Source organism: Populus euphratica, unplaced genomic scaffold (genome assembly GCF_000495115.2).
Source record: "Populus euphratica unplaced genomic scaffold, PopEup_1.0 scaffold3099.1, whole genome shotgun sequence".
Classification (NCBI taxonomy): domain Eukaryota; kingdom Viridiplantae; phylum Streptophyta; class Magnoliopsida; order Malpighiales; family Salicaceae; genus Populus; species Populus euphratica.
In genome coordinates, this window is record NW_011502917.1 from 1,363 (window position 1) to 15,006 (window position 13,644).

Here is a 13,644-nt window from a genome sequence, read left to right on the forward strand (position 1 = left end):
ACATGTACTTTCAATGTCTTGTTTTATCAAATCTGTCATTTTCAGATTAGATTTCCTCCCACATACTTAACCACACGTTTTGTTCAAATCAAAACATTATAATTTTTTTTTATTTTTTTTTTGACTTTGATAGTTTGATTATCATTTCCAAATACCGTACTGCAGATATAATTACTGATGCTGAAGGGAAATAATTACTTTCATATATATATATAATTGCATCATTGATTAATTATTCTCGTAGACATGGGAGGAGGCTGAGGAGTACTATCTTGTCTGGACAAAAGCTTACGGATGAAAATGGAACCGCAAGAATCCAAAACCCTTGTTGTTGAAATCATTGAAGGTCTATAAAATAAAAGATGCAAAACAAATAGAAACAAAACAAAATCACAAGAGGAGAAATAGGGATGGCTGTAAAGGGGAGAAATTAATAAAACCAAGAGGATAAAAACAATATTTTTTAAAAAAAAAGGGAAAGGAAAAGGGAAGGTGGAGAGACCACAATAATTGGGCATCAAATGCTGATGGGGATCCCCACTGTTGCTGAATTCCAAGATATGGCCACCGTTCCTGAATTCCAAGATCTGTATCCATCACCATCCCTTATTATTATTCTATTAATGCACTGCAACATTAATTTATGCTCCCTTTTTCTTACCACCGGAAAAACCCCCCTGTAAAACCTTCCTTCTTTTTTCTGGTTTCATAATTTCTGATATCGTATGCTGTCTTCTCGTTCCAATCAATCCATTTTATTTTTAAAGAAATGATTTCACGATGGGGTAAAGTGTGATAGTTATAATTCAATTGATATTATTTAAAGTTCTCGAATTTAAGTATTATCTTGAATAATAAAAGAATAAATAAATATAGTATAACATGTACGTGTTGTTGTTGGAGTGGAAGGTGGTGAGGAGAGGGAGGAGGGAGGGAGGGGGGAGAAAAGGGAGAAGGCAATAAAATAGAATAGAAGGCAAAGAACCAATTAGGGCTTCGTCGGAAAAGTAAGCCCTCAAAAAGGTAAACCATTCAATCACCCACCTTTCCTTTTCTTCTTCTTCTTCTTCTCATTCTTATTACCACATTCCCCTCCTCTTCTATTTAGACCTTTCTTTCACTTATTTTGTACACTAGTTTTTGTTTTTCTCTTTTGAGCTTTGGAACCATACTTAGTTGGGGCCTTTTGTCTATTAGGGTTCCATTTGCGAGATTCTTCTTATATCTCGGGCTCAATTTTCAATTTCGTTTGGTTCTTCAACTGAAAACGTTAGTTGAAGCAGCTGTTTTGATAGTGAATTGCGATTCGGGGGTGTTTTGATTCTTGATCGGCGCTCAATTAGTTTGGACGTGACGATGAAGGTTGTTTGAAGCCCAAAAAAGAAGAAGAAGAGGAAGAGGAAATGGCTGCAAAGTCTAACACAGGGTTTCACCTAGAGGGGACCTTAGGTTCTGCTCTTAATCGGCACGCAATTTCTTTTCAATCTGGCGCTATAAACAGTGGCTGCACAACGGATATGATTCCCATGGGGATGGGGTCGTACTTTGGGATTAATACTAGTACTACTAGTAGTAGCTTGATGTTGCCTGGGAGTTCCAGCTTGATTAGTAATAATACCAGTCCTGGTGGTAGTGGAAGTGGTGGAATTGTTCAAGCTCAAGCTGGGAATTCTTCTGCCTCTTCTTCGTTGCTTCTTGATTCCGTTCCTGGCTTAAAGCATGATGCTGGCTTGGCTGTTGAGTGGTCCGTCGAGGAGCAGTACAAACTGGAGGAAGGCCTTCAAAAGTAGGTTGTTTTCTCCTAGGGTTATTATTTTTCCTACCCATTTTCATCTTAGTTGAAACTTTGTGTGTCTTAACTCGTGTGTAAACTTTCTTCATTTTTTATGTAACATGGGTACTTACACCTGGCATTGATGATGATGGTTTAGTAGCTTTCTCATTTTTTCTGTGCTTTAAAGTTTAGTTTGATGTGGTTATGTTGCAACCAAATTTGTATTAGTCTATTCTAATATGGTATGGAATGGTTTCTATCAGGGAGGATTTTACTTAATTTTGGTTTTGTTGATAATTTTCACGCAGTGTTGTGTCAATTTAAATTTACAGATATGCTGGTGAACCAAGTATTCTGAGATACATAAAGATTGCAGCCATGCTCCGTGATAAAACTGTTCGTGATGTTGCGTTGAGGTGTAGATGGATGACGGTAGGCTTTTCTTTCCCCGTAGTTAATTGGAAATTTTTGAAAGACATCGTTCATCATATTGGAACTTTTTGATTATCAAATAGATTTTGCTCCTTTTGGTTTCCCTCTTCTTGTTCATTCTTCAATTAAAAAGTATAAATGTTGTGAGATTCAACCTTCTTTTGTTGAATTTCTTATTTTTTTCATTTCCTTGAACCAAATCAAGCTGCAATTAGAAGATTGCATCGGATGTTTATTGCTCATGTAGGCTTTGGTTTGGAGCTTTGGAGTGATAATAATTTAAGCTTGTTTAATTAACGGAATAAAGTACAACGGCAACTGTAGTTAGGTATCTTCTTAGGCAGATGGGTCTTTATGCTTTGATGTATTATCTGATGATCAGTTATTTATATGCTTGTCTGACAAAAACCTGTTTTAGATGCCAATATCATGGATCATGTGTACTGCTTGCTAAATATTTGTAAACTTTAACCTTACATCTGCTTATGCGACTTTAAAAAAGTAATGAAAATCTTCTGCAGAGAAAGCGAAGGAAGGCAGAAGATTATAACATGGGAAAGAAGATCAACAGCAGGAAGGTAACCTTAGCTTGTTTTGTTTTATCATATGGTTCATTGCTTCGAAAAAGAGAATTGTGCCTAAGTTTAAGGTTAAAGGATGCACCAGCCTTCAATTTTGAACTTTTAATTGTCATAATTATATCGGTCCTTTAAACAGAAATGTGATGCTTGGCCCCAATATTGTTAATTTGGCTGCATCCCTCATTCTGGATAATAGTTTCATGGGTTTGGGTAACAATTTTGGGTGTGATTGTCTTTCTAAAATGTGAAATTTATCTATATTGGGAATACCTTCTCCAAGTTGAAAACTGTAGCAGCCATCCCCCTGTTGCTGCTGGCAGATATATATAGTTAATTTTCATGGAAGCAGGAATTCAGCTTTTGATTACATTTTCATGGCTGGACAAGTGATGAAAAATCCCATTACATAACCTTCATGTTTACAACTTATTTACATATAGCTTTGAACCAACAATATAAATTCTATCTTAATGGATTGAAATGATTAATGTCTTTAGGATGTAATGTTGATTGAAGAACCAGTATTCTAAAGATCATGCTTCTTCAGGATAAGCTGGTGGAATCATCCTCGAAGATGAACATGACTGCAGGTTTACTGCAGAATGTGGCTTCATATCCTCTAATGATGCACCATACAGACCAAAGTGAACTGCCCTTTGAAGGTTAGTTTTCACATTTTTTGAAAAACATCCTTGTTTAATGTCTCATTTGTTTGTGTTTTCTGCGTTAAGTAACTTGTGGTTCCTATTTGTGCAAATCTCCTTTTCTCTTTTCATGTGGTGGAGTTTGCTATATGATTTGAACTCAAATTGCAGATCAGCAGCATAGTATAAATGCAATTTAGACTTATCAATATGTATGTATGAGTTTCCTCACAGCTGTTCATTCAAGCATTGTGTTTTGTTGAAGTTGTCGAAAACTTGTGTAAAATCTTACTTGCAATTTCTTCACTTTGATCAGATTATTCTTGTTCTACCTTTTTTCATGTAGCATAATGTGAGAATAGCTGAGTTTCATAGCTTGATAATGTGAGAATTGGGCAATCTTGCAAGGGGTGTGGTAAATTGGAGGAATAAATTTAGTTTTGGGAGGATAAGAAAATTAATAATCTAATTTTTCAGAGATGAAATAATATTATGTAGCTGAGATTTGGATGAGAGCTAAAGAGACAAATTGCTTTTGATAGGCAAGATGCTAGAAAGAAAACAGCTTGATAACTGCTAAGATTCCAGAAGAGCAATTAAAATTCCATTTCATTTAAAAGCTCAACATAACAGGGCGTCTTAAAGAGTGCTCTGTGCTAAAGAGCTTTCTTTGTGGTGAAAAGATTGTTGATGACTAAAAGTCACTGCCCATTTATGCGTTTCTAAGCTGTTTAAAATTACTTTGCATAAAGGACTCTCATCACTAAGAGAACTTAAAGCATGAAGAAAATCAGATGTCGAACTAGTGACTAAACAATTTAAAGAACCCTATGTTGTTGAATTGAATTTCTTTCTTAATAAATGTGCCCTTCCAATTTGGGTTCCAAAACCCAACGAAAAAGCCGTTAGTTCTTGTGGACACAGCTGGTAATGACCAGCTAGTTGGATTTTGCTTTCATAATTGATGTGGAATTATTATTGGACGTTCTGGATGGCTAGAGAATGTTTCTGGTCTTGGTTTTTCCCTTTGGAACCTTTTTCTGTAGCCATATAATGCCTGCATCATTTTGAGATTTAGCTGTCCAATATCCATCCTCGTCATGGCAGATCTTCTGCTGACCACTTTGCCAATCTAAGCTAAGCTCAAATAAAAAGAAAAAACATCTGGAGATTATGGATTGAGATCATGCATAGAAATGGGCCTTTAGTCTCAGATGAATTTATAAGATGCTTTAGGTTATGGTGCAGACCACAACATGGTGTTATGTTGGTGTTTTGTTTTGGTTGGATCAAAATGCAATGTTTTGATCTTTCGTGGAACAATTGAGCAACAATAACCTGTTCCAGAGAAAGCATGGTAACTGGGCAGTTATGTGATTGAATGGCCTTTTAGTAGGAAAAGGAACTGTAAGAAGGTATTTGGAAAAAGTTACATTGTCAAAAGTTGGCTGTAGAAGAACAGTTTTCTCAATATGGTTGTTTTCTTTCAATTCAATATCTTTGTAATTTGTCATATATTATTCAACATTTTCTGCCTTGTTGAAAATACTTGTTCTCTTATCTCCACTATTCCCCTTTGCTTTATATATTCTATTATGCCTTATTTCATTGTTCAAATTACTCTTTGCCTTCATAATACTTCTAATATCCATTTATTTTGGTGGCTTTCAGGAATTAGTGGGACGACCAGACTCTTGGACCAGAATGCTCAAGCTTTTAGTCAGATATCAGCTAACCTTTCTACATTAATGGTGAATACTACTAATTTTTATCTTTTAAATGTTGGTTTAAAACATAGATATTAGCTCATAGCAAGAAGTGGTTGCACAATCAAAAGTTTTCAGCACTGTGTGCAAAGGAAGTGTTGTGGCTGCTATTTCTCATAAAATTCTTGAAATTTGATCGATCTTCAATAATCAATGGGTTGAACTCAGATGCAATGTATCAAAGGCAACATCTTTTGTTATTCTAGGAACATTGCTTGCCCTTTTCCCTGTCAACAGAATTTGTTCTAAACATAATAATTATAACCTGATCTTTGTGAAGATGACATTGTGTTTTTCTGGGCTGGTTAAGTGCTTGCCTTGTTCCACTGGTGAAAAGAAAAAAACACATTTACCGTATAGCCATAAAAGGTCTTGCGTTGAATGGTTGAAATTAAATGCATGGCCTGTTATAAATCACACTGTAGATACTTTATATCACATTTTTACTACTTTGACTAATACAAAAGGGAATGAATAGCAAGTATGGTTGAAACTGGAAAATGCCACTGTGCAATTTGATGGACATTTGCAAATGTACTGCTTGTGGAAAAGGGATTCTCTTCTGAGTATAGGTACTTAAGCTTGATGTTTACAATCATGCTACTTGGAAGCTTGACCTCATCTTGCCATGCCCATATCAACACTGTTATGTGGTTAATGGTTTGGGTACTAGACTCAACAAAATATCAAAATTATCATGAAAATTGACTTTGTTGACACCTAGCTGTGAGCCAACCCTGAACACCAGCGCACAAACCCATGTAACATTATAGAAGGAATTCCATCTTCTGTGTTGAATTTTCATATCTTTTCTTTGCATCATCTCCCTTTCTACATGCATATTTGAGAAACTGGTTCCATGGGATGTCAACATGGACTTGGATAATGGTACTATCATGTCACCTTGCAGCCTGCAACTATCATGGTTGCTGCACTTGAAAATTCAGCCATTTGGTTTTTTAAATTGCTCAGTTTACAAGCAGTCATACAATTTTTTAGTCTGGGATTTTTAGATTTGTGTAGATTTACTATTTTGTCTATTTATTTATTTATTTAAAAAAAAGGAATAATTTTTTTTTAGTGAAACTTTTCTTGTGAATGTTAATTTTAGGCTCATTAGCTGGAAAAAGGATATCTGCGTTTTATTAAAATTGGTGATGTTTATTCGTCTATAATATTAGCATTGTTAATTATAGTGAAATTGTTTAAACTATGTACATTAGAGACAATTTGCTCAGTTGCCAACAATTCATGGTAACAATGGCTATGCCCTTAATGCCTGTGATGAAAAGCAAAACTGCTCCTTTATTTAAAAACATTGGTGTAAATTCCACCAAATCAAGATCTTGCTGCTAAGGTTTGCTGCTTTATGAGGATTTTAATATTATTTCTTAACATTTTTTCTTTTATTTAATTATTTCTGCATTCACTGTTATTTTCATTGATTTAAGAGGTTTGAGAAGCCAGTTTATGATACTGTTTTTGAATTTGAGTTAAGAGGTCTAGAGTGCCAGAAGATTAGTTGTGGTTTCCAAGGATGGGTTGTTAGTTAGTTTAACATTTTCATAAACAGTTGCAGGATAACATTGACTTCTTTTGTTACACAAGGAACAATATCACTGCCATCCTGAACGAGTATGTGGATTCTCAATATCTTCATTTTGGTATTGGTCCTGTGACATGCCACACTATTTGTTGTTTACAAATTGCTAAGTTGTGGAAAATCCTACTTTGTTTTTTGCAGTATGAGAGAGATGCCTGGAATAATGAGTCGGATGCCACCACTGCCTGTGTCCATTGATGAGGATCTTGCAAATAGTATATTGCCCAATACAATTCAGGTAATCTATAAACAACTTGACTTGATTGCACATTTCAATGGACGAGTGATGAGTTTCTTTATGTGTTGTCACATTAAGACTCATATATGTCAATGAATATTAGAAAAGAAAAAAAAATACGAGATCATTTTGTTGGTATGTCACCAATACAGACAGATGATCTGATGACCCTGGATGATTGGTATATATATTTCCCCTTAGTTAACATACAGTATCACATCAAGAATATATTAAAACTTAAATATGTTTCAGATTGATCATTATTTCATAAAAATTTATGCAAGGACCATGTGGAGATCATTTAGTCTCTGTCTTCTTTTGTGATTCGTTTCATCGATACATGTACCTCATTAAGTTTCTTAGCTGATCATCTATGTGTGTTTTATTTCTGCCTAGGCGTCCCCTCCACAGAATATCTTTTCTTAACCTGTGGCCTGAACATTACATGCAGATTTCATGATGTTTTCTTGTTTTAATGTGTTGTTTTATTAACTGTTTATCTTGGTGTTTTCTGGTCCCTTTTTTTTCATTTTTTTAGACTACCTCCACCCTTTCTTGGGGTGGTATTTTGAAGTCCAATTACTTTGATGTAATCACCAGCCATTCTGCTAGACAGTTCGAATTTGGGTGGCTAGCTAGATAATTGATTTGTTCCTGGTATGCTGTCAAATCTGGAACTTTTATCAGGCATTAGACCTATGGATGTGCTGGTGCTGCTGAAGTAACATTGTTAGATAACAAAGCCTTTGATCGAGTGTTTTTGTTAATATTGTTTTCTTTTCCTTGTATCTCTAGTCAATGATGTTTGGATCGCCTTCTGGAATACAACTGAAGCAGGAACCAAGGTGCTGATGGAGAATCCATGAGAGGCTGATTTGGATTTTATCTGGTCTGTGCAAGTACAGAAATCTCACTACTGTATATGCTGAGCAGATGGTAGGAGGCCATTCTTCCTTTTGTGTACACACTCATCACAATTATGGGTCCCACAGTGGAAAAATTTGTAGAGATCCCATTTTTGGAACCTGAAATGCTTACCTCACCAGATGTCAAACTCAAGAACCTGATAATAAGAACACACCAGCTGTCCGTTGCTCCTTGGCGCCTGGGAGAGAATTTCTAACCTGATCACTGTTATTTGTATGAATTTTGAGTTAAAAGTTTCTTGTGTACAAATTCATGAGATAAGAGAGCCTTGGAGTGGAATATTTGGTGCTTAAATTATGACTATTTTTTAGCACGTTATGCTGCTGGGATCCATCATGCACCCAATTAGACCGATAAATGATCCTTGATCACGTTGCTCTTCTTTTTCTTTAACAAGATTTGAAGTGGTTCTTCTCAATGCTATGTTTAATCGTGCTGCGGTTCTTTTGCTGACGTTGCTAGTGAAACTTGAAAAGGGCAGGACATCATTTTCCAAGGAAGAATAGCTCCCAGCAAGTTTGACTTTTGGTTTGCCTCCACCTCTTCGTAGGTAAACTGGCGAAGCCATTCTCAGCAACTTCAATGAGCCATCAAGTTCCATCCAATAAAAGCTTGTTAGGTTTTAATGTACTATTCATATTGCATTGTCTTTTTTTCCTTTTCCTTTTTCTTTGAATATGAAAGATCAATCAATGAAAGGAAGTATAGATGGTAAATTGTTTTTGAAAAAAAATAATTTTTTATTTAAAATTATATTTTTAGTATTTGTAGATGGTTTAGATGTGCTAATATTAAAATTAATAACTATATTAATTGTTTAAGAACTTGTGAATAAATGACTTGGTTGCTCCTGCTATTTTGTTTTTGTTAATACTTGTCATCTTATCTTATTAATATGACATGTGGATTAACGTGGACCTTCCATCCACTTCCATCCAAGTCAAACTGTCAAGTGTGACCGAAACTATCCACATGTCAGCATGTGGGCTTATTATTAAAAAAATTAACAAACTTTATTTAATTTACTTTGTTCTTAATTAGTCTTGAATTTTATTTTTTCTTCCATTTTTTAATCTCTTGAATTACCATTTTTTTTTATTTGGTCACAGAAAATTCTCCTTTTAATATGTTGTTTACTGTTTATGCGTTTCAGGTTTTTTGTAAATATAAACCCGTTTATCTTTAGAAAAAATAAGTTAGGTTCTTTTACAATCAATTCCCACTTTCCCCCAAAATTTGAAGATTACTCCCAGATGAGCCATATGATTGACTTCAGTTTTCATAATTTTCAAAGGGCATGAACCTTGAAAGCAACCATTGATATTCTGATACTCAATGTTAAGTTCTTGTGACAAACACACTTGATGGTGAATTTGCTGGACGTCAAAGGTGGAGCTAGAGGATCGACTTAAAGAAGTACGGGCTTGAGGCTCTATATTCGTTGAAAGGTGTACAGACGGGGTATGAGATTCCAAGAGCTGATGTGAGGTATATATTCTGATCATTTTTTTTCTCTGATCTTTGTCTTACCGCCGGGGAATTACGTCTAACGGTGGAGATTTTTGTTCTTTGCTCACTGTTCCTAATTCAAGTTGGGTTATTTGCTCAACTCCTATGGATAAGTTCATCTATCTTGCCGAGCTCGATGGTAGGGTCGAGTGGCTATGATACAAGGTTGTAAGTAATTAGGCTTGTGGACCTAGCTAGTGAGAACAACCAAGAATAGCTAGCAGGTGTATCGTGAGCACTCATCGAGCTTCAGATTTCTACTGTCGTCCCACATATCATCCTGGGTCCGGATGGATTGGCTAAGCCCCTCGACGGTCTAGAGAGGGTAATCATGATCACAATGCCCCTTCTTCTGCAAGCATATCCTACTTCTCTCCCCCTGTTTCCTCTCTTTTCCAATATAATTTTCGCTACAAGCATATCACTCGTCCTGATAGACGTTGGACTTTCGGCTTTGAAGGACGCCCACAAGCCTAAAGCTTGTGTTCTTTGTTTTGTACTGCCAAAGCTTGTTTTCTTTGTTTTGTACTGCCAACATGTCTCTGGTTAGCAGAGTCCGCAGCTCTGCATGGGCTCAGGTGCCAGCAGGTGCAAAATATGAGAAATGAACCTGAAGACTTAAAAGTATAGCCACTTGAGCTATAAATTATAAGAATTTTTTTCGAAAATTCTGCACGTACCGAGCAGAGCAGCCATGAACTGTCTTTGTCATTGTAGCCAAAATACTGTTAATCAAAAAATTATTTATTTTATATGTTTTTGAACCAAATTTGAATTTTTTGATATGATGATTTAAAAATAAATTTTAAAAATTAATAATAAAATATTATTTTAATATATTTCTAAATAAAAAATACTTTAAAAATCAATTACTACAAAATAAAAAAATGTTTCACAAACAACAACAGCATATATTGTTAGGTATATTTCATGGAAAACGAAGTTTTTCCAAGGATTTCCTTGGAATTTTATTTTTTTTCCCATCCTGGAGCCCATGGTTGAACAATTTCGAATCATTATTAAACATATACACGAAAAAAATACAAATTGGAAATGATTGTTAGTCTTTTCTTTTGCTCACATGACTGGAATCATCATGTCAATCAGAAACAAATGGTGTCCCTTTCGACCCCCAAAAGGTCCCATACTCTGCATGGGGAGGCATGCAAGAGATTACAGCCATAATTATTTTCAAGATTTTGCTTCTTTTTCCGCAGAAAAGAAAGGATGAAAGGAACTGGTGCACATTGGTGAAGGCATCAGTTGGCGACAGAAAAAACATACAACTTGGAAATCATTTGCAATCATTTTTATTTAATTTTCTGTGAAACACATGTTATGTCAACAATAATTGATGCACATGCTGGGCCGCACTTGCCCCTGCGAAATGCCTCAAGATTTTTGTTCGTCCTCTGGCTATGAGTGCTGCAATTCCTAGCTATCGGAGGTTTTCAAGACATATTGTTAGGTATATATTCCCACCACGAACATTGTATTGTCTCCCCAGAAATGGGGTAATGTTATGGTGGAAAACACTGTAACCTCACAAACCACTCCCTTGATCCCCATCCTTTCTTCCACAATTCTGATCATTCCATCCTAAAGCTTTTCAAAGGCTATAGCAACCTCAGAAAAAAAAAATCTCGAATATTCGTTTCAACAGCTATATATTCTAGCCTTTAATTCTCTTTATAGTAGGCTTCTCTTCTTGGAAACTACAGTCAAACCTCTCATATTCTGCTATTCTCTATATAGACATATAGGTTTCACAAACTCTACAAATGTTTTTTGCACAAAATAATTCATATTACACGGGAAATTAATCTCACTAAACAAGAAATCCTATATTGGATAAGAAAATTCATAAAATATTTTATGAAATAGTAACTTGACATTGCGTGTTAATGTTCTTGGAAACATGTCAAATAATTAGTCAGGGAGGAGATGCTGAAAGCGAGCATTGTAACTTGTAAAAGCTACAATCCATGAATGAAAAAGAATGGATGAAAGTAAAAAAGAAGCGTGGAAGGAAGAGAAGGCCGTGCTAGTAAAGCGCCAATGAGGAGCATCTCAGGTGATCAGTAGTTAAAGTCTAAGGAAGTGTTTTGCGTTGATGTTCTACTGTATTTTTTGAATGTTTTTCTTTAAATTACTTTTTTAAATATTTTTATATCGTTTTAATATATTAATATTAAAAACAAATTAAAATATATATATATATGTTTTCTATCCATTACCAAACAAAAAGAACATTTTTAAAAACACTTTGATCAGCAAAATATTAGAAAGTCAGCAAAGGATCCAAAGATGAGAAGATCGAAGATAAAAAAAAACCCTAGATCCCCTCACAGTGTCAGCAAATTAATATTTATAGTGGACGGAGGAAGCCCGTCGCACTACATTCTCAATAAATTAATATTTATAGTGGACGGAGGATGTCCGTCGCACTACAATATTGTTAATAATGTTAAAATGGTTAAATTTGAACAATACAAAAGAATACGAGTCGTTTTGGGTCAGCTTGCAGGGACAGAAAATGATTTTTTTTTTTTAATGGACATTGTTCTAAATCCATTAAATCAATCTCCCCAATGCATTCCCAATACAATGGATGAACACGAACCCTTCACAATGCATGCGCCCATTAAAAAGATTATTTAAATTTAAATACAAATTGAGTACACCCAGATAGACACGATTCCAAAATTACCAACTTGCCACCAAGGAAAAAGGGAATTTCCTGGTCACATCAACTAGAAGTGTAGTGACAGTCAATTTAATGGAGCATCTCCGGTTGACTTTGATCCCTGTCGTGAAAAATAGGCAAGAAAGTTCCATATTCCCCTAATGAGAAGGCAACTTGTCCAACAAAGCAAAGAAGGGTGTAATAAACTCTGAGTTCTGTGAATCTTATAGGCTTATCTTGTCTGTCTCGAATGGCGAATATCATTTTTAGTTACAAGTAAGAAACAAAATTTGGTTCAAAACGGCAGTCGCATGCTCTTCCAGGCACAAAAGGTTAATCCTGCAATTAAATGAAGAAATAAGCTTTGTTAAGACATGGCTCGCACGTGTCGACTAGAAAAGAAAACATAATGTATATGGTCGGCAGCCCAGCGCACACCACGTCACACGGTTACACTCTGGGCTCTTCTGGGCGGCACAATGTCGATCACATGTCTCTTTTAGCCTGGGAGAATCGTGCAGCCACCGTTGCATGTTGGCTCATCATATGGCTATTTAATTTTATTTTTTTGCGAGCAATATGGAACCTGTTCTTCCATGCATATTGCAGGGTTTCCTCTTGTCGATGTCTGGTTCTCCTATATACCACAACACATGTGTGCTCTCATGTTTTATTATTCCTTTTTTGAATTCGGAAATATAATCTTATTAATTCATGATTAAAGCTTTTCTTTCTCAATCCCCGGGTCTCAATTATGCTTTTGTGAAACAGGGTTGGTGTATGTTTTATACATGTCCTTTTTTTTTTTTTTCCTTGAGTGTTCAGTTCAGGCTTTGAAGATGATGAATTCTCTTTTTATTTTAGGGTGTATTTATTTATTTGGGGACATTTTTATATAAAAAAGTGTTGACATACTTTTCTTGATAAATTAATACATTGACATACTTTCATTCTTGCACAAAGTAATTTCACTTGTGAGAGGAAATATAATCTAGTGTGTTTTTTCTAAAAAAAAAATCAATTTTAAGAAAATACTATCATTTAAAGTCCATCACAGAGCTCGGAAAAAAAACTTGAAACATTTAATTAAAATTAAAGACATCGCTCGAGATGGTCATGTCAACCCGGTGAGAGAGCAATCTGAAGACATTAACTAATTTGAAAGTTAAAAAACATTTGTTACATTTTTCAACCTTCTTGATTTTGTTGGAAAAAAAGAGGAAATATACTAATAATCATCCTTTTGAATCTCTTGAAAATAGTTAATTTAGTGGTAGAATTGATTAGGGTTTGCCAAAAGACTGCCGGTATAATTACCCGATTAAACCCAATTGACATGACCCGAGTATTTTGGGTAAACTCGAGTGAGACCTGATATTTATTTTTTAAAATATAATTTTTATCCTGTATTTTTTTATATTTTTTTAGTTAGTTATTAATATTTTTTAAAGCTCACTATATAAATATTATAAAAGTGTTTTATT

The 13,644-nt window shown here is 35.0% G+C and overlaps 1 protein-coding gene across 3 annotated transcripts; it reads left to right on the forward strand.

Annotated features, from left to right (window-relative positions):
* Nucleotides 1-911: 911 nt before the first annotated feature.
* Nucleotides 912-8,383, forward strand: LOC105119556 (uncharacterized). Of its 3 annotated transcripts, none has more exons than XM_011017705.1 (9): nucleotides 912-1,023; nucleotides 1,198-1,786; nucleotides 2,107-2,206; nucleotides 2,728-2,784; nucleotides 3,335-3,449; nucleotides 5,103-5,182; nucleotides 6,771-6,832; nucleotides 6,942-7,038; nucleotides 7,834-8,383. In XM_011017705.1, exons 2-9 carry the CDS (start codon nucleotides 1,404-1,406, stop codon nucleotides 7,888-7,890), a joined length of 951 nt encoding a protein of 316 aa, XP_011016007.1. In that variant the 5' UTR covers nucleotides 912-1,023; nucleotides 1,198-1,403; the 3' UTR covers nucleotides 7,891-8,383. The 3 variants fall into 3 exon arrangements, with proteins under 3 accessions (XP_011016007.1, XP_011016005.1, XP_011016006.1); XM_011017703.1 differs by lacking the exon at nucleotides 7,834-8,383 and adding an exon at nucleotides 7,577-7,761; XM_011017704.1 differs by lacking the exon at nucleotides 7,834-8,383 and adding an exon at nucleotides 7,577-7,761 and having other exon boundaries at nucleotides 914-1,023; nucleotides 1,296-1,786.
* Nucleotides 8,384-13,644: the final 5,261 nt, after the last annotated feature.